The 22071-nt window shown below is 40.9% G+C and overlaps 1 protein-coding gene across 5 annotated transcripts in view; it reads right to left on the bottom strand.

Moving 5' to 3' along the window:
- The window catches only part of PHACTR2 (phosphatase and actin regulator 2), a 225636-nt gene that overhangs the window by 70695 nt on the left and 132870 nt on the right, over positions 1–22071 (bottom strand). For all 5 annotated transcript variants that reach the window (XM_075126787.1, XM_048844344.2, XM_048844347.2 and 2 more), the window contains exon 2: positions 13524–13691. In XM_075126787.1, the coding sequence (XP_074982888.1) occupies positions 13524–13691 (168 nt within the window). The remainder of the gene's footprint in view (positions 1–13523; positions 13692–22071) is intronic.

Below are 22071 nucleotides of genomic sequence, written 5' to 3'. Positions count from 1 at the left end.
GGCAGGGACCTCAAGAGGTCATCAAGCCCAGCACCCTGCACTGAGACAGGACCAAGTAAACCTAGTCTATACTTGACAGGTGTTTGTTCAACTTATTCTTAAAAACCTCCAGTGAGGGGGATTCCACAACCTCCCTTAGAAGCCTATTCCAGCGCTAACTACCCTTATAGTTAGAAAGTTTTTCCTAATATTGGTCCTGAATCTTTCTTGTTGTAGATTAAGCCCATTACCTTTGGTCCTACCTTCAGCAGACCTGGAGAACAATTGATCACTGTTCTCCTTATAACAGCCCTTAACATATTTAAAGACTGAGGGGAAATCTGATAAAATTAAGTCTTCTTCTTAAGATTAAACATGCCCATTTTTTTTTAACCTTTCCTCATAGGTCAGGCTTTCTCAACCTTTTATCATTTTTGTTGCTCTCCTCTGGACTCTCTCCAATTTGTTCACATCTTTCCTAAAGTGTGATGCCTAGAACTGGACACAGTACTCCAGCTGAGGCTTCACCAGTGCCGAGCAGAGTAGGACAGTTACCTCCAGTATCTGAAATGCAGTCCTCCAGAATATCATCCTTTTTCACAACATCATCACATTGTTGACTCTCATTCAACATCTTTGTGATACACTATTACCTTTATTCCTTGCCTGTTGATTTAACCATGTTGTCCCCACCCACACCTTTCAATACTTCTGCTGGCTCTCTCTCCTTCACTACATGGGCCGCATCTACCATGATTGAATTGGCCTCGTTAGCACTACAAAAAGTAATTTTTCCTCTGTTGATATTTACCCCTTCTTGTCAACTGTTGGAAATAGGCCACATTCACCCTAATTGAATTGGCCTCGTTAGCACTGACCCCCCCACTCGGTAAGGCAACTCCCATCTTTTCACGTGCTGTGTATTTATATCTGCCTACTGTATTTTTCACTCCATGCATCTGATGAAGTGGGTTTAGCCCACGAAAGCTTATGCCCAAATAAATTTGTTAGTCTCCAAGGTGCCACAAGGACTCCCCTTTTTCTTATTCAGACTAACACCGCTACCCCTCTGAAACCTGTCATACATTCAGCTTAAATTTCTTAAATTTGCCTTGTAGACCCAACACAACTCTATCCCCTCCTGCTCCACTAACACCACCAGCCTCAGTGCACTATTCAGCTGATCCTCCCACAAGCATTTCTGTATCTTTATTCATGCTGTCTCCCACGTTTGAAATGTCTCCTTTTTCTGATTTTCCAAGCTACCACCTTCTCCTTATTCAGAGTGGTCACAATATGAAATTCTATCCTTGCAAATGCTTTTAAACTTAACCACCAGGATGTACACATGACTAGCTAAGTGACCACTAGATCTTATTGCTGTTACCTTTGTTCTCCATCCCCACTCCAAGCACCATGTCGGATACTAAAGCCCCAGTCTTGCCAAGGGATCTGCCCTTGTAGACCTTTACGCTTACTTGGAGTCCTGTTGAAGTCTCAAGGACTCCATGAGGGCATAGGGGTCCACATCAATAAATCTCTTTTCAGGTTCAGGGCCTTAAATTATACAGTTTTTTGGGACAAGACACCAGGGCTTTCTACCTGTACTGTAATCCACTTAGCACATTTCTGGAAGCTGTTAACGCAAACCACAATAATTCTTCTATATTAAATTCCATCATCAAATATGGTGATTTTAAAACAATATTAATGTGAAACAGATATGACAATATACAGTATTTTAACATAGCATGTTTTATATACTCGTGCAGTATAACTAATTCAGTGTTGTTTGCTAGTCTAACTGACCTTGTCGACAATATTCATGTAAGTCTAATAAAAATTGGCCTTAGAGTTGAGATCTTTATAGCATAGTTGCCTTTTACTTGATGATATGATCCTTGTGGTTTTATAGAAATGCAAACTCAGTTTGGAGCTCTAGTAACTAAATAGCATTGTGCCCCATACTCATATTATGAAATGCAACCAATTCCATAAGCACAATGTGCTTGCCTGAAGAAATGCTAATGTGATACAAACTCAGTTCCCAGAGGCCCTTCTCCAGCAAGCTCAAAAATCTTAGGGTGAAGTCCTGGCCACACTGAATTCAATGGCAAAACTTCCACTGATTTCAGTGAGTCCAAGGCTTCATCCTTGATGGGAAGGGTTGGGTTTTGTGAGACAGTGCGTGAATATAGCATATTTTGTGTAAACCTAATCCTGCAACCCCCATTCACTCCAGTAAACCCTACTCGTGCAAGGGATTCCACTGACTACTACATTTTTTGCAGTAGCCCAATTCAACATAGGACTTACTTTTCATGGAAAGGTGAAGAATCAACTTTATTTATTTATTGCAAAAAGAATGCTTCGTGCCATTCAGTAATCATAAGCCTCAAGCGGTCTTAAAAACCCCATTCTTCCATTTAAAAAGTAATCTGAGAGCCTAGATACCTGCCAATTTTTTTTGTTTTGGTCTTTCCAAGATGAGCCCCAGCTGATTGTGATTTAGTTTTGAGTTTTTCTCTGGTCTTAATCCTGATCTAATCAGGCTAAAAATGGTTTCTGGCCCCAATTCCATATACTCTTACCATGGGGCTTTGAAGTGGCAGCTGCTTCATGCCAAGATATAAACTGCTGCCTTCTTTTGCTCTCCAGCAAATAGACACTGAGAGGAAAAATCTTGAGTTGATGCCATTCACTGTTTGTTTTTACATTATTTTAAAAGCCCTTTATACAGAAAGTGCACAACTAGGTTCACAGTGAATGGATTTTATGAGATACAGCATGGAAAATATGTTGCTAAAGGGAAAAATTCCAACCATCATTCCACATCAGTACAAATATTTCCATATCTGGTTCTCCATCTTTTGAAATATTTGCACCATATGTTATGTAGATTTTTCAGCTCTTAGCACAATACGATTACGTGAAGATTTTGTAAAAAAACTGCATGATACAGCCTGGTCAAGCCTATACCAAGGCCCTATTTCAAAGGACTGATCCAAAGCCCAGTGAAGTCACTTGAAAGACTCTCTGACATTCTATTTTCTGACTGATAAGAAGTCTTCTCCCTATACACATATTTACCAGGGTAGGATATTTATTAGGCCTTTAAGAGAACAAGCTAAAAACAGGACAATAATTCTGCTAATAATCTTAGGCCAAGTGCTACCTTCATAGTTGTAATACACACAGCCACACCTCTGTCCAAAACACAGGTAAATCTCCCCTCCCAGCTGTTTGGGGAAGAGGCCCTTCTGCCCTGCACCTGTGACCTCCCTGCTCCTTTTCCATCATAGATCAGCAGGTAATATCTTTCCTGCTGCATTAATTGGTGGGGCAACAAGAGCCACCTGCTAAGCAAATGCAACATTTTAACTTCTGCTTTTCCTAGGAATCTCTCTTCAGTAGGTATAAGGATGAACTTTTTATCTCCAGGAAGCAGCTTATGATAGGATGCATTCAGCCCAAATGAGGTTTCACTTCAAACCCCACCTTTAAGGAAAAGTACTATAGAATTTAATATGAGTCTATAAACGTTATTCTATCTATTTAGAGAATTTAAGAGCAGATCAAGTCATTCCTATAGGTCTTTTGTGTGCATACGTCTTGACAACAGGCTCCATAGTAGATAAGAATATTTCTTCACTGCAGAGTTAACTTGGGTGATTTGGCACCTGGGCCTGAGCACTCAGGTTGGCCTAGGCTGGGTGGGAGCAGCCACATTGCAAACCCCTAGCCGAGTTACTAGGTCCTCATTGGTGCTGTGCTCATCTACGTGTGTTGCTAAGACTTTTGAAGACATGGCCTATAGTTCTTTGTGCTGCAGTAAGCTGAACCGCTCTGTGGTTCTTTCTCAGTGAATTGTGGGAGAACTTGTCCGTCCTTCTGGGCACACAGGGGGAAATGTGGGAAGGCACTGGAGGATTATTAGCACTGGAGCGATTTAGCTTGTGTCCTTACTTCAGATTGGGTGGGTTACCAGCCCAAGTGATAGCAACACCTGAGTGCTGGCCTGCCGCTCTCAGACAGGCCAGCTAGCCCAGGTTGAAAGCACCACCACAGTCAGCTGAAGAGGTTTTCTATGTAGACAGGAGGGAAGTTTGAGAGAACAGTTGAGTAAGAGCCTGAGGTAACTGTACAGTGAAGAGAGACCCTCAGAGTCTTCAGTGTAAGGAGATGTGGCTGCACTTGGGAACAAAGTAATTAATATTAAACAGTTCAATAATACTTTACACTTTCAAAGTGCAGTACAAATACACCTCTACCCCGATATAATGCGACCCAATATAACACGGTAAAGCAGTGCTCGGGGGGGGGAGGGGGGACTGCTCACTCTGGCAGATCGGCAAGTCTGGCTCTGACACGCTGCTCTGAGCGGCGTGTTAAGGGTGCTGGGCTGGGGCCGAGGGGTTGGATAAGGGGCAGAAGGTCTTGGGGGGCGGTCAGGGGACAGGGAGCAGGAGGGGTTGGATGGTTCGGAGGTTCTGGGGGCGGGGCAGTCAGGGAATGGGAGCGTTGGAGTCCCGGGGGGCCTATCAGAGGACAGGGAGCGGGGGAAGGAGGGTTGGGGGTTCTGAGGGGTCAGTCAAGGGGTAGGAAGTGACTATGAATAACGGAAATGCTCGAAGCCAAAGAAAGTTCGATATAATGCAGTTTCACCTATAACGCGGTAAGATTTTTTGGCTCCCGAGGACCGCGTTATATCGGGATAGAGGTGTAACAACATGGGTTTAAAATGGTATAGGTTTAGACATGCTAGCTTTGCCTCTGACTCCTTTCTTTTGAGCATTTTTGTTTGACCGTTACTGCTATCTGAGTGGTGGGAGGAGGAGAGGTTTGCAATCCTATTTTCCCAACTGACATTTCTTTAAACAACAACAGTGTGCGTGAGCCACAATGTTCAGCTCTAAATCTGGTTCTGAATTTTCCCATATTCCATTCCAGAGGTTTATTTGGGCTCATCTCTATTAAAAATCTTAAAGAAAAGGGAAAAAATAAGAATATCTTGTCAATGGATCAACTTATGTGAATCAGAGTGGAGTGTTTTCTTGACAGGGCTCTGATGGAGGTAGTAGAGCACACTCGCACCTCTCTTAATGTACTATCTTGTTGTCCAGAATCTTAGCTTTCTTTTTTTTTTTTTTTTTTAAACAAAGGAAGTCTCTCTCACTGTTATGGTTGTGAAGAAAACCTCAAAAATGTAATTGATGCAGAAATGTCTTCCTGAGCCTGGAACAATAGCTCTAAGATGTGAAAGGGCCCAGTCATCATAGGGAAGTGTTAATTCAGATGCCTAGTGATCATTTAAATGTCCTGATAGTTAACTAGCTCATTCCTCATGTAAAAAAAACAAAAATATCACAAATCTGTGCAATTTACTATGAGTGAATATTCATTTTGGTATCAAATGTGTGGAATGCATTTGACACTATCACCCCTCATTCCCTGCCGCAAATCAAGAAACCAAGTCTAAGGAACGTAGCAGATCCAAGGGGCATAACCAAGCCATTCCAAGGGGAATCAAGCTGAAAGAGCCCAGAGATCATGCATGGTCATATTTTCACATTTCCACAATGTACTGTGAGCAGCATCTCATTTTGGTGACTTGCAAGGGTGGATCTTATTTTGTATGCAGAGGCTGGAAGCGTACCAGCACCATTTTCTCCTCAGTTCAACCCCGCTTCTTGATATGTTTTGTGCTGTGAAAATATATTTGCAGACAGTAACAAACCTAGAAGACTGTGTAGTGTATATTTAAAGATGTGCACTATTTGATTATTTAGTGCTGCGTTCTGCAGCTCTTAATCAGGCAAACTCCAACAGAACCCAATGAGAGTTTTGCTTGAGTAAGAACAATAAGATAAGGTAGCAAATATAGATCACTTAATGGCCTTATGATTATAGATTTATTAAAATTCTATGCATATTATAAACTATTTTATTCATGTAGAATGAGGTAGTGTATTTCCTTTACACTTTCTTTCTTAAAGTTAAATACTTCAGGCCAGATTGTCCAAAGTTCACACACCATTTTTTGTGAACCTATCTTAACAACACACAGGCTACAGTAGTGTACATGTGCAGTATTGCAAAACCCAGGCATTCAAAATCATGAGTCAGACTCCCAAAAATCATGGAGTGTATTAAATACAACTTTTTTAAAAATTGGGGTTCTTTTTACTTTTTTGAGCCTTTCAGGTTCACATATTCAAGTTTTTCTCTGCAACCAAGAGGGTTAGTAATCTAAATTTTCTTTAAAGTGAAAGCTGAGAGTCTCAGGTAATAACATGACTCCAGGAGTTTGGGCTTTAAAAAAAACCCCAGTAAATGTTGAAAACATTGGCAACAATGCATTTTTGTGCATATGTTCACTACAAATAAATAAAATACACATTTATGTATAAATAAATACAAAAAAATACATTTAAAAATCTGGGACTTGATCCTCCATTCTATCCTAATGGTGTAATTGCATAGAAGTAAACGGAATTTCACAGTCATATCATCAGTTAAATAGAGTGGAGAATCAGGCCCTTAGTCTTTAATTAAAATAGAATTTATGTACTCATTAGGAAAAATAAAAAAAATAACCAGTCTACTAAATATTAAAGCAAATACCACAAGTTCCTGGGTCTGCTGTTTACTATGTTAACTTCATTCTCTAGAATATGCAGAGAATTTTCTCTGTTAGCACTTTGTGAATAAGAAAGGCAAGGAAATATTATAAATTCTAAAGTGTTGGGTTATACAAAAACTTTTGCTTTTAGAATTATTTTTTGTAAACATTCAGTAAAAAAAAAAGGGGGGGGGCAGAATGCTGTATACTGGCTTGAATTGCATATTGTAAGGGCTTGTAGTAGGAAGCCTTAGCCAAATGCCAAGTCAAGATGATGAAATAAAAGTTAAAGGACAACTCGGCCCATTTCTGAAAAATTCTATGCACCTGAAAGTCCTTTTGGGAGTGGAGGAAACTTAGTTCAGGAGGTGCTTTACAGTCAGGTCCACTATTTGGTTGTGGCTAATAAAGCCAAGTTAATAGAGAAGTTCAGCTGCCAACCTTGTCACTGAGGGAAAGGAATTAATATCCATGCAGGTGACAGATCCTAAACTCCTTTCTATTTCTGTCATTCCCTGCTAGAGGGATCTTTACATTAGCATTACCTTTTTTGCGTCATTAATTTCCACAGCTCATTAGAAGACTTAAAAAGTCTTATAAAATGGGTTTGATGAAAACAATGATCCAGTTGACAGAGCTCTCCAACAAGAGCTTTCAGATCCATGTAATTATCTACTAGCACATACCCATGGTCTATTCTCCTTCATTACCAAGCACATTGTGTGTCCGCCACTTTTTCAATGTAAAATCTCTTAACCTGTATGTGAGTTCTACCTGCAGAATAGAGCTCTATACTGTAATCTGAAGATGAAAAAGTTAAAAAATTGAAATCGTGAAGAGGCAAAAAATTAAACCTAATCTATAATACTGTTTTGGTCTCTCAGACCTGAAGGACTGTGTTGTGAAATCGCTGCTGAAATGAAGAAAACAGTTTGCATGATTTAAAAGTGTTCCAGGAAAGTGATTCTGCTTTTCCTCTCTGCTGTACTCTGCTATATCAAACAAAGCCACGCTGCCAAAATAGAAGTCCAAGAGGTGGTCTTTGTAAAAAGAAGTTAGCTTACATATTTCAAACCCTCTCCTCTCTGTCCTTAAAAAAAAGTCTGATAGATTACTTTTATTTGTCCTAATGTTTTCCTTCTGCAGCCAGTGTGAGCAGAGTATTCAAAATCACAAGTAATGTATAGAACATGCAAAAGTGTTACTGAATTTAACAGAAATTGATTCACTTTCCATGTGTTTTTTGCACCATGATATACAATACAATAGGGAATTATAGTCCTTCTATAGAATTCTAAGAATGATTAAAAAACTACTTAAAAGAGATTACCCTCTGTTTTACGATATATGTTTTAAAAGTAATCTCAGACCATCTTTTTGTTCTGTGTTTGTACAGTGCCTAACACAATGAGCTTCTTTTCCATAACTAGGGATCCTAGCTGCTATGGGAACACAAATCATAAATGATACATAATAATAACGACCCTATTAATTTTTATAGTACTCCATACATTTAATTCCTGGGCCATTCCATAGAATTTTTCCATATGGGGCAAGACAGGCCTTTCGGTCTCACAATGGCCCCAGCCACAATATTCCCCATTTTTGAGACCTTTTAAATGTTAATCACAGTTTCCATTTTAAGACAAGATAACTTCCAAATATAAAGCATCTGCCTTACTAGGCTCATCCTTACAAGACAGCCTTTACATCTTGGTCTTTACAACCTTTGGTAATAGTTTACTGTTGCTGCCCTCCTGGTCTGGAGTCAAACCACTGTCACAGAAATTAAACGTTCCATATCCAATTACCCAACATTTGCGCATCTAGATCCCTGTGCATTGTGTTTACTGAATGTGATGTATGGTTGTGTGGGGTTTTGTTTGCTGGCCTATCAATGATATGGGTTTAACATTTTAAGGGATCAGGCAACATTAGAAATAATCTTTGGATTTCTTATTTCCAGCTTGCTAAAGAAAAATGATACATACACGTAAATACCCAATTTCAACAGTAGCCATCTTACAAATAGCTCTTATATAGCAGATCAAATATGAATCAAGATCTGACTCAGCAGCCTCTGCTTTCTCTCTCAAGCTGGGTCAGAGCCTGGTGTTATGGTGTTAGACCCAATTTAAAGTTTAACTCTAATCATGGGGTAAACAGCTGCTTTGTATTATTTGTTTGATTAAATCCAGACAAGGAAGGCTTTTAAAACCAGAAGTGCCACAGGTGAGGAATTGGAACTTAAAAGTTGGGCCAAGTGAAAATTGATGCAATTATCCTTTACATGAACACATCAGAATTAGTTATTCAGTGTTTAAAATGGTCACATTAATATTAATAAATATAGTTGTTAATCAGGCAGTAATTATTGACATATACATGGGAACAGAAACGGAATCTGAAATGTTACCTGTAGTGTAACTTTAAAACACAATTTTAACCTAAATTCTAGAAATATTGTTTGCTCCATTATATCGGCATGATAACTAAGTTACCCCATATCCTAGTTGTACCTTTACCATAGTACAATTTATTTGAAATAACTGAGTTATTTGAAAGCTGTTTTAAATAACTTACAGGAAAATAGCCCATTACAGACTAACAATCAAAGCAATTTAGAAATAAAGGGAAGATTTGCCCTAGTTAGAGGAAAGTTGCAGAGGATGATAGGTCTCTGAAATGTCTATGATTGAAGAAATAAGGAAGGCGCTTAGAAAAAATATGACACCTAGGAATAAAGTACATCTCAGAATTTCAGGGCGCTTCAAGGGAATGAACTAGTAACTGTAAGAAAAAATAAATTGGGAGTAAAGGTCCATGCAATCTTAAAAACAAAACACATGAACGTCAGTACCAGGCAAATTAGTTGAAACAACAGTAAAGAATAAAATTGTCAGACACATAGAAGAACATAAATTGTTGGTCAAAAGTCAACATGGTTTCTGTAAATGGAGATGATGTCTTACTAATCTATTAGTGTTCTTTGAAGGGGTCAACAAACATGTGGACAAGGGGGATCCAGTGGATACAGTGTACTTAGATTTCCAGAAAGCCTTTGACCAGGTCCCTCACCAAAGGCTCTTATGTAAATTACGTTGTCATGGGATAAGAAGTAAGATCCTTTCATGGCCTGAGAACTGGTTAAAAGACAGGGAACAAAGGGTAGGAATAAATGGTAAATTTTCAGAATGGAGAGGAGTAACTAGTGGTGTTCCCCAAGGGTCAGTCCTAGGACCAATCGTATTCAATTTATTCATAAATGATCTGGAGAAAGGGGTAAACAGTGAGATGGCAAAGTTTGCAGATGATACTAAACTGCCCAAGATAGTTAAGACCAAAGCAGACTGTGAAGAACTTGAAAAAGATCTCACAAAACTAAGTGATTGGGCAACAAAATGGCAAATGAAATTTAATGGGGATAAATGTAAAGTAATGCACATTGGAAAAAATAACCCCAACTATACATACAATATCATGGGGGCTAATTTAGCTACAACTAATCAGGAAAGAGATCTTGGAGTCATTGTGGATAGTTCTCTGAAGACGTCCATGCAGTGTGCAGCGGCAGTCAAAAAAGCAAACAGGATGTTAGGAATCATTAAAAAAGGGATAGAGAATAAGACGGAGAATATTTTATTGCCCTTATATAAATCCATAGTACGCCCACATCTTGAATACTGTGTACAGATGTGGTCCCCTCATCTCAAAAAAGATATACTTGCATTAGAAAAGGTTCAGAGAAGGGCAACTAAAATGATTAGGGGTTTGGAAAGGGTCCCATATGAGGAGAGATTAAAGAGGCTAAGACTTTTCAGCTTGGAAAAGAGGAGACTAAGGGGGGATATGATAGAGGTATATAAAATCATGAGTGGTGTGGAGAAAGTGAATAAGGAAAAGTTATTTACTTGTTCCCATAATATAAGAACTAGGGGCCACCAAATGAAATTAATGGGTAGCAGGTTTAAAACAAATAAAAGGAAGTTCTTCTTCACTCAGCGCACAGTCAACCTGTGGAACTCCTTGCCAGAGGAGGTTGTGAAGGCTAGGACTATAACAGGGTTTAAAAGAGAACTGGATAAATTCATGGAGGTCAGGTCCATAAATGGCTATTAGCCAGGATGGGTAAGGAATGGTGTCCCCAGCCTTTGTTTGTCAGAGGGTAGAGATGGATGGCAGGAGAGAGATCACTTGATCATGACCTGTTAGGTTCACTCCCTCTGGGGCACCTGGCATTGGTCACTGTTGGTAGACAGCATACTGGGCTGGATGGACCTTTGGTCTGACCCCGTATGGCCATTCTTATGTTCTAAAAAGTTCCCATTTCACTCCTTTTATAGCTGTGCAGAGCAGAACCTGCAATGTTTTGTTGGTGTGAACTCTGGCCTTGGTCCTGAAAACACACCCAAGAGTAACTATATGCATATATTTGCTCAGTTAGGGACAGAGTTCATGCTATCAAAATATGGCAAACTTCACTGTACATGGCTATAAATGGAGTGAAATAGGAACTTATTTCTTTTATGATATATGTCTGCCAAGCATCTCATCTCATCACCTTGCAGGATCAAGCTTTTGAGGCAAATTCTCTGCCCAACAACTGGCCAGGCAAGAAACAGCTCTGATTTGCACTCAATATTCGGTATTTCCTGTACGTAAAACGGTGCATGTGAGATTATGAACATGCTTTTGAAAAATATGGGCATAGGCCAACATTTTCAAATATCCACTAATTTTGGGTACTTGAGTTTACAGACATCCCTCTTGAGATAGGCTGGGCCTGAGCCAAGTTAATGGGAATCACAGGTCTTAAACATCTTTGAAAAACTGGGCCCCAGGTACCTCAAGTTAGGCCCTCAAAAACTAAGTAGACACTATTGAAAATGTTAGTCTTAACTTCTGTGCCTCGTTTTCCCCATCTGTAAAATGTGAAGAATAATCATACTTCTTTATCTTGCGTGGGTGTTGTGAGAACTGATATTCCATTCTCACAGAAATGCTTTGAAGGAAGGAAGTTGATGTAGAATACAAAATGCCATTTAATTACGGATGTATTAATAGTATGATTTTGTGAAAAATATCTGCTGAGGTGCATACAATTTATTATTTAAGGGAGGGAATAAAGCCTGTAACGGTCCCTGTGTTAATAACCTGTGACAGTTTGAGGAATTTATCTATGTACGACTTACGAATTCTGACTGATTTTATGAACTATATGTACAGCTCAAACCCACAGTGTGTATTAAATCAGCTGTTTGCTGATGAGGACTTGTGGCCACTGTGACGTTGCATCCCATAATGCTTTATAGAAATATGCTTAGGAGTGTAAATATGACATAACTGGAATATGTTTTATGCTGGATATGCCACGTAACATATCTTTGCAAAGGTTATGTTCTGCTGAATGTATTCATCCTATTCGCATGCATGTATCATTTTTATATCTGAAGTTATGAGTGTTGGCTCTATGCTTGTATTTAAAGTGTTTGCTGTAGGAAGCACATAAGGCAGATTCGGTCAACATAGTGTGAAGGGGTTATTCAAGTAATTGGGAGTACTTAGCTAACAATGGACCTTGAGAGACACCAATCCACATCTGAGCTTTCCTGGGAATGTTCAAACTAACATGTAAACAGTGGCGGCCTGTAAAGGACTGAGTCATGCATGGGCATGTGACTTGCCCAGGTGACTGTAAAACTCCATCTTGTTGAGGGGATTTTACACAGGAAAAGAGAGGGGTTTCTACCCACAAGAGAAAGACTATATAAGCCCCTGGAAACCCCGCCATTTTATCTTCAGCTGGCTCAAGAGATAGCCTCTCCACCCCAAAGGGATGCTTGAAAGAAACTGGAACAAAGGACAATAACTACATGGGTGTGAGTGATTGCTGGACCCAGTCTAGGAAGGAGTTTAGTCTGTCAAAGAAGCTAACTGGAACATCTCTGAGGGTGAGATTTACCTGCATTTAGTTTCCTACTGTATTAGGCTTAGACTTGCGTGTTTTTGTTTTATTTTGCTTGGCAATTTACTTTGTTCTGTCTGTTATTACTTGGAACCACTTAAATCCTACTTTTTATATTTAATAAAATCACTTTTTACTTATTTTAATGAACCTAGAGCAAGTAATTAATTCCTGGGGGACCAAACAGCTGTGCATCTCTCTCTATCAGTGTTATAGAGGGCGAACAATTTATGAGTTTACCCTGTATAAGCTTTATACAGAGTAAAAAGGATTTATTTGGGGTTTGGATCCCATTGGGAACTGGGTATCTGGGTGTTGGAGACAGGAGCACTTCTTAAGCTGTTTTCAGTTAAGCCTGCAGCTTCTGGGGGACGTGGTTCAGACCTGGGTCTGCGTTTGTATCAGGCTAATGTGTCTGACTCAAACCAGGCAAGGTACTGAAGTCCCAAGCTGCCGGGGAAAACGGGCTTAGAGGTAGTCTCAGCACATCACGTGGCAGTCCGAAGGGGGTTTCTGTGACCCAACCTGTCACAGTCTCATATTACACATTCTGTCTGGAAGCAGCTACAGAACAAATCCTAGAGTACAGAGTCACCGACTGGTGGGGGAATATTTTACCTGTCCATCCCAAGTTTCTCTGGGGGAAGGTAGCATATGGCCCTGTGTTCATGAATAAACATATATTTTCTACGTTAAAAGAATATGAAATGCAGAGGTAAAAAAAATTGCTGTTTATTTAGCAAAGTTCTTAGTGACAGAACTGATGATAGAATTTGAATTAGGTTATTCCTCACCTGGTAAGAATCAGTTAAGGAATGTCAAATATTGGGCCTAAAACTCTTTACAATGTCACTTTAGCATCTAACAAACTTCGGTACCTTTTGAAGCATTCTGGCCTTAAAAATTGAGCAATCTATGAAAACAATTTTTACAGTTAACAAATGACCATACACATACCTGCTGATGTTTCTTTAAATTTGTCACTGGTCTTCTTCTTCCTCCATTTCCAAGGTTTAAAGATTTTGCCAATGGTAGAGAGTTTTCCTTTTCTCTTGAAAGGAGGGGTTTGGGATCCTGGGGTTGGCCCATCAGAATTTGCAATTGAAGCCTTGTCTAATCCATCAACTATATAAAGAAGAAATGTAAAATGTTACTGAAACAAGCAGGACAGGGAAGTCATTCTAAATCTAAACCTGAATGTTATTAGATTGCAGAGTGCAGTGTGGGTGGACTCTCTTCTGAGTCCAGATTGAGATTGTTTCAGTGGACTCAAAGCAATCATCACTTCGGGCCCCTTCATTCCAAAACTATTCAATAGCCTAGTTAGAACTGGTTAGAACTTTGTTATAAAATATTTCTGATAAAAGCATCAACATTTTTTCAACAAAGATGTGTGATTTTTTTCCCCCCCGAAGGTTGAGAGCCTGGTCAGAAAATTTTATTGGGGGAAAAAAAATCTTCCCCTGCAAACTGGAACAATTCCCATAGTTAAAATTTTAGCAGAAAAAATAAATCAGTTTTTCACCCAGCTCTAATATTAACAATTTTAGCAATGGAATGGGACACTCAGAAATAGGTCAGTTTGATATCCTTCATCGTCAGTAATTCACAGTGGAGTCTGTCATGATTAAGGCTCCTTATTAACAAACAGAATTTAACACTAAGCTTTTGGGGCTGAATCCAAAATACTGTAGGCAAATATGCAAATAAGAATTACTGGGTTTGGTCAGCAAAGATTTATTGACAATATCAATGTCAGAGCCAATATTTACCACAACTAACCTTAATGCTGGGGTTTGTGGACCCAGTTAAGAATAACCATTCAGCAGAGGGGGGTGGTGTAGAGTTAAATGTATAGTGGCATGAACTTCCCTATGATATCACTTTGACGTCTATTATTATTTTTTCTTATTACAGTAGAGGCTTCTTTAAGAATCAGAAGACAACGGGTAGAACATTCTAGCCTGATCCTGCAAACACTTAAATATGTGCTTAATTATGCTATGTGAGTAGTTTCATTGAAATCAGTTGAAATTGTTTATGCATATAGAGTTAAGTACATGCATGTTTATGGGAGAATGGCTTCTGTTAGTACTTTGGTTTATTTACATATTCCAGTTATAACTGGATCAACATTTGATGCCACCACTGACAGTAATAATAATAATAATAATCAGTCTGTACATCTCAAGGTTCTCTACAAAGGGGAGGGGGAGTAGTGCTATCCCCATTTTATTGAGAGAGAAACTGAGGCACAGTACAATTAAGTGCTTAGTTCTAAGGTTGAAAGTGAGCCAGTGGCAGATCCTGGAAAAGAACCCAGATTTCCTGAAAGCTGATCTTGTGCCCTGTCTACTGCCCCATGCAGCTTCTGGCCCATCACACCAGTATGGACTCTTGACATCATAGTTCCCAGGCAATCAGTGTTTGTTTGATAAGATCTGTACTTGCCCTAGACTTCAGTATTGACCTTGGATGTTTAAAAAATTCCTTGCTGTGGGAGAATTTTGAAACACTGATGTCAGCCAATCCGAAGACAAGAAATATTATTCCCAATATTCTGTAAAAGACACTTGGCCAAAATGATATCTCGTCCAACTATATTGAAATCCATGGAGTTAAAAGCAGGGATGAATTTGGCCCAATATGTAGCATTTAATCAATAAACCTGAACAAATTAGGCCATAAAATGTAATAAATCCTGCAGGGGCAGGAAGATGGAGCAAATAACATAAAAGGGTTTTTCCAGCTTAATTGCTGTTATTTAAATGCTTCAGAATAGTAATTCTATACTCAGTTTTTATTTAAGTGTTATCCTTGCGCAACTGAGTATTTGTAAAATAGAAAGGCCACTACAGTTGGCTTTAAAGAAGCTTGCCAGCCTTAGAGCCAGACTGTGACTGGCCCTTGCATAGGGCCACAGGATGGGATGACACAAGTGGTCTCCCCACTTGGCTATCCTGGGCAGCCAGTCACAGTTACAGTCTTTCACAGGTGGAATGGCCTTTAAGAAGAGTTGGGCCCAACCCGGTCAGTGACTCATCAGCTGCCTCCCAGCTGAGGCTGCAAGGCTAGGAACTGCTGGAAGATCAGATGGTCCTCACAGAAAGCAGTTCAGAATGAGAGCTGCAGGGCATCATTAGGCTCCTACAGGAGTTTCAAGGGCAGAGCAAAGAACCTAGTTTATGACTCTCAGGTGAATGTAACCCTGCAGGAGAACCTGGGTCAGGGAGGAAAGGGCATAGCGATACATTAAATAGTTGGAAGAAACAGAACTGAAGTCCTGAAGAAAAGGGACTGGAATCCTTAGACTAGAGAGTGGTCTTTGGGACATGGGTCAGTGAGTAGCTCCTTGGTTTATACAGAGTTAAGTGACTGCAGGGACTGCATCGTTCATACACCCAAAGTCAGCAGGGAGGACGTATGACCATGGCCCTGCTCTTTTCTTCACTGGCCTGAAGAACAGACTGGTGCTCATTCTAGTGAGCAGGCTGCATCATCCTAAAGGATGGTGCAGCCTCCGTAGACTCTCTACGCACTGGAGAGCTCATGGAGATACTGGGGCTCCTAGAGCGCCCTGTAGAGCAACATAGTTCTGCACTGGCCCCTACATAGGGCTGTGCCTAGAGGGCAACATTTAGCTCTGTAACACAGCTTTACCATCAGCTTTAACTTGACAAATACCTCTCCTTCAAACGAGCAAACATTTTTCATACACAAATAAGATCAATTTAAGCTACAAATACTATACAGGAAAAACCACAACTTTTGAAAACAGGATTCAAAACTAAAATATTTTTGAAGATATATGGAGAAGACTTTCATTTAATAAACAATTGCCCCTGTGTTCATTCCTTCATTTTGAAGGCAACCCAGCAAAGAACTGGCTGCAACAAACAAGGATGGCCAGACCTTGCAGGCTGTTTCTAGAATTACCCCATGATGAGGTATTTGGTAAAATTTCTGAGCTAAAGAAAATATCAGCATTCCAATTAAAAAGCAATAATAAATTAACACATTTGATTTCAAACTAACACACCACCAGGAAGAAAGCTATTTCAGAATGAAATTCCAGAGGATTTATGGAGACTTTTTTTTCCCATAAACTATTTCTCTTCAACTTTGTAACTCTTTGCAGGAAATTGGTTTTTAAGATTTACACTGTATGCTTTACATGTCATACATCAAAGGGTATATTTTTACCTCAAAGTGCCCATGGACCTTCTATAAATGTATAAATGAATAAATGCTTACGGTGATTAATGAGTAGGTGCTTAACTCTCCGTGACTGGATGTTGTTTGGTTACTTATGTTGCTCTCTCACTTTTACTCTGGAACCTTATGGGGGGACTTGATACCAGTCAGCTCAGTGTTTTTGGGGAACCACGGCGTAGTATCTAGCCTGTCTAACTCATGAAAGACACCCCCCCACTACCAGTCTCTGCTTGAACCAAAACCGATCAGAGAAAAGGCTTGCAGAGAGCAGTGAAGGGCGTTGGGAGACACACCTAGACCCCTCCTGACAAGGGTGACAAGATTAAGACATCTCCAATAGCATACAGAATGAAGAACAGAGACAACTCCCCTAGCCTCATCTGCATGAAAGATGGGACAGGGATTAGCATAAAGAATGAAGAACAGAGAACTGCACTGAACCCTGGGACCAGAAAAGCAGGGAAGCATGGCATCATGGGAATCTCTGCTTCAGATGTTAATGAACCTATGCCTGCACACACCCATCTCAGCAATTATCAGACCAGTTCTAGTAATAAATCCTTGACTGATATCCAAAATACTGAAGCAGCCTGGTTGCATTGTGAGCTCCCTGGAAGAAAACACCACCCATAACCAAGAGTGATCAGCTCCTATTGTCTAGTCTAAAGAAAACCCTTAAATCATCAGTTTACCTATAAACAAATCTAGTGTTCTCCCTTGAACCATTGTATTTTCTCTACAAAAATCTCTACTCACCCTCCAGTCAGTGTTCTGATCCATGGATCCAAACTCTGCATCAGTTTCACTGGGACGCCATCTCCTGACTGATCATGCTGGGGGCTCTGCCTGTCTCCAGCAATCAGGACCCTGAGCTACCACCATCACCTGGGAACCCCGACCAGTTCAAGCCTCATGGAGTGGGTGAGACCCAGTGATGAGATGCCAAAAGCTGAAGAACTGGTTCCTTCAGTCGCTCTGGGTCTTTGGTGGCACTGAAGGACCAGCTGCCGAAGTGCCGAAGACCCAGAGCGAGTAAGGGACCCACCGCCGAAGTGCCGCCGAAGACCCGGAGCGCCGCTGGGTGAGTAAAAATTAAAAAGGGATTCTCAGGAGAGCCTCCCCAGCCGAGAGCTGAGGCTGGCTGGACGGGATGGTCCCGCAGGCCGGATGTGGCCCACGGGCTGGAATTTGCCCAACCCTTTAACAACCAGTTCTAAACTCGCTTCAAAATTTAACAACCGGTTCGCACAAACCGGTGCAAACCAACTCCAGGTCACCACTGATGAGATCCCTCTCTCTCACTCTCTGTTTTCTTTTCTACCTCAGGTATTAACCTTTAATAATGTAACTGTTATGTTGGTTTAGGCTCTGCTTGTGTAGTTATCACTATTATTCAATAAATAACTTTTATGGTTAAGCTGGTTGCTTCTCTCTCTCTCTGCATTTTATTCTTTTCTGTTTTTAGCTTCCTCCATTTACTCTGCAGCAACACTTCTTTTACCTAAGCTAAAGATCCCTGTAGCGCCCAAAAATACTGTGGGGTTTGCTCATCAAGTGGGTTACTACCAGTACAATTGTGACATGAAAGTGGGATAGGGATGTGCTAAACCTGTGGCATATAAGGAGGGGCAGCTGAAAGTGCTGCTCAGCCCAGCCTATTGAGACCAGGGGCACATAAGGGTGACAGCCTGGAAGTGCTGCTTGACCCAGCCCATTGAGTACAGGGGCATATAAGGGGATCAGCTTGAGAGTGCTGATTGACCTGGCCTGCTCAGACTTGCTCTGTTAGTGTGCATCTGCATGTTCATCTGGTTCTAGGGCTGGAGGAACCCAGTCTTGGGGAACATAAGTCCTGCAAGATAGCTCCATTGGGAGGGGACTTGCAGAAGGAAGGAGTAGAGCTCCATATGAACACACAAGTGACACAAGCAGTACATTAATAGAATTACAGAACCCCCTTTCTCCCCCCTGAAGAGTAACCCTAATAAATGAGCATACCCAAAGTAACAGGCACATCTGGTAGCACCTTTGCCTTCTCCCCCATCGTCAAAAAGCCAGTGGGCCACTCACTTGCCCTCGATAATGGTCATCTATTAAGTCTGACGTGAGGATTTTTCACAATACAATATGCATGGATTTAGTTTACATCATTTCAATTGTTTACCCCATCTACAGATTTTTCATCCGAAGGCTTAGGTGGCAAATTCCACTGAATGCAGGAGAAAATGATAGGCAATTCATTTTAAATTAAGGAGCTGACAAAATAGTTTTACTATTGGAGAACTAGATGCACTTAAACATTTTTATGCTATTTCACTGAAATTAATTTCTGGAAAACAGTAATGCAAGAAAATTCCCTCTGTCTGGCTCTAGTGCAGGAAAACACCTAACAATATGCTTAAATCTATTCAGGAAAGCACTTAAGCATATCCTTAAGTGCTTTCCTGAATAGAACCTCTACTGGGAAATTCTAGAACATATTCGTTATTAAAGAGCACTTGACAAACATTATGGACACAAAGTGGTTGCCATTAAAAGTCAACCGTTAACCAATGTTACCACACAGCAGTATTTTAGGCCCCGAACCTGCAATGAGCTCCACAAGGGTAGATCTCTGAGCACTCATGGAGCCCCACCAAATTCAGCGGGGTGCTGCATGGGCCCATGGGTTGCCTATGCAGAGCCACTTGCAAGGTTGGGGAATCCGTTACAGTGCGTAATTGTTGACTTTTAATGGTGCACACAGTGTGACAGCCATCTGTATTCGTGCATTTCTCTCAGTGATAAGAAATACGTCATTTAAGCCGACATTATCAGGGACCTGTCAACCCAGTGAAGCAAAAGATGTAGGACTATTTACAAGGGAAATTAACGTTATAAATAATATTAATCTCTAAACATACTGGCTATTTCAAAGTGTGCCAAGCTGAAGTTTGCCATCCTAAGCATTTTCTATTTTGTTAAGATTTGTAGAAGGTCAAATTGTTAAAGATCAACTAAAAGCCTGATTCACCCCCGCACTGGTGATGAGCTAACCGTAGGAACCAAGAAGGGAAGCAACGCACCTCCCTGAGCCTGGTGCTGCCAGCGCACATTAGAGCAGCCTCAGGGACTGCCCAAACTTGTACCTCAGGTCTAATGGCCCCTATAGGCCGCTCCAGCAGCCAAGGAGAGCCAAGGTGTAGGAATGCTCTGGCCAGGGCCGGTGTAACCACTAGGCGAACTAGGTGGCCGCCTAGGGCGCCAAGATTTGGGGGTGCCAAAAAGCGGTGACCCCCAAATTTTTTTCCCCACTATTGCTGGAAAATGAATGAATAAAGAAAAGAGAAACGTCATTGAACTTGTATTTTAACTTGTCGTTCTCTGGTACTTTACAGCTATAGCCTACGCCAGCTCTGCATTGCAGGCACAAGTGTACTGCTTTATTACGGTACAAAGTGGCAATGATGTCATTTTTCTCATCGCACGCAGCCGGTAACCCGTTCTGACAGGCTGTTTATCATGCTACGTTTACTAGTTTTCGGAGGTTATCGACTGAGGCTATTTTTGTTGAGTTGTTTCAGATCTAACACTCTGGCAATTGCTGCTGCATCATTTCGCTAATACTTTGTGTCCATTGTGTATGTTCAGTATTTGAGTGTATGTGTTTATCAGGTGCAAATATCCATGTGTAGGTTGTTGAAATTTGTCATCTTGATATTGTCAGTTGTTGTATGACGGAGTATCCGCCATTCTCATTTTATAAATTTTATTAATAACAATAATTGGATATTCTAAAGGTAGAATAAAATGCAGTAGGTTTTGATATGAAAAAAATGAAGAAAGGAAGTATACATGACTAAAAAGGATGTATTTCCGATTACTATCAACATTGCTTAATTTTAAGGAAAAGTCATCTTGATCTCTTAATCAATGTTTACATCAAACAGATGATGAAATTCAAATAGTGACTCATAGTTAGTAAGTGACATGTATTCTCTATCCTTTACTTTTAATAGTGAACAAGAAAAAGAACTGATAGGAAAAAAATTAATTTTTTTCGTTTTCAGTTGATGCAGCCTCATGGCAGATAGAGAAAAATTGTTGATAAAAACATACATGCGAACATCAATGTTGCAACAAAGACTTGTTGGGCTATCTACCTTGTCAACAGAACATAACATTGCTCACAACATTGACTTGGGGTATGTCTACACTACGGAATAAGGTCGAATTTATAGAAGTCGGTTTTTTAGAAATCGGTTTTATAAATTCGAGTGTGTGTGTCCCCACAGTAAATGCTCTAAGTGCATTAAGTGCATTAACTCGGCGGAGCGCTTCCACAGTACCGAGGCAAGCGTCGACTTCCGGAGCGTTGCACTGTGGGTAGCTATCCCACAGTTCCCGCAGTCTCCGCTGCCCATTGGAATTCTGGGTTGAGATCCCAATGCCTGATGGGGCTAAAACATTGTCGCGGGTGGTTCTGGGTACATATCGTCAGCCTCCCGTTCCCTCCCTCCCCCCGTGAAAGCAAGGGCAGACAATCATTTCGCGCCTTTTTTCCTGAGTTACCTGTGCAGACGCCATACCATGGCAAGCATGGAGCCCGCTCAGGTAACCGTCACCCTATGTCTCCTGGGTGCTGGCAGACGCGGTACGGCATTGCTACACAGTAGCAGCAACCCCTTGCCTTGTGGCAGCAGACGGTACAGTACGACTGGTAGCCGTCATCGTCATGTCTGAGGTGCTCCTGGTCGCCTCTGTGAGGTCGATCAGGAGCGCCTGGGCAGACATGGGCACAGGGACTAAATTTGGAGTGACTTGACCAGGTCATTCTCTTTAGTCCTGCAGTCAGTCCTATTGAACCGTCTTATGGTGAGCGGGCAGGCGATACGGACTGCTAGCAGTCGTGCTGTACCATCTTCTGCCGAGCAGTCATGAGATGTGGATGGCATGCAGTCCGTCTGCTGCCAGCCAAAGATGTAAAAGATAGATGGAGTGGGTCAAAACAAGAAATAGACCAGATTTGTTTTGTACTCATTTGCTTCCCCCCCCTCCCCTGTCTAGGGGACTCATTCTTCTAGATCACACTGCAGTCAAGGTGCAGCGAGGTAAATCTAGCCATGTATCAATCAGAGGCCAGGCTAACCTTCTTGCTCCAATAAGGACAATAACTTAGGTGCACCATTTCTTATTGGAACCCTCTGTGAAGTCCTGCCTGAAATACTCCTTGATGTAAAGCCACCCCCTTTGTTGATTTTAGCTCCCTGAAGCCAACCCTGTAAGCGCCCCTCCCAGCGTCAGAGCAATG

This window comes from Caretta caretta, chromosome 3 (assembly GCF_965140235.1).
Source record: "Caretta caretta isolate rCarCar2 chromosome 3, rCarCar1.hap1, whole genome shotgun sequence".
Taxonomy (NCBI): Eukaryota; Metazoa; Chordata; order Testudines; family Cheloniidae; genus Caretta; species Caretta caretta.
The sequence above is the reverse complement of the archived record's forward strand: the minus strand, read 5'-3'. Positions and strand labels throughout refer to the sequence as shown.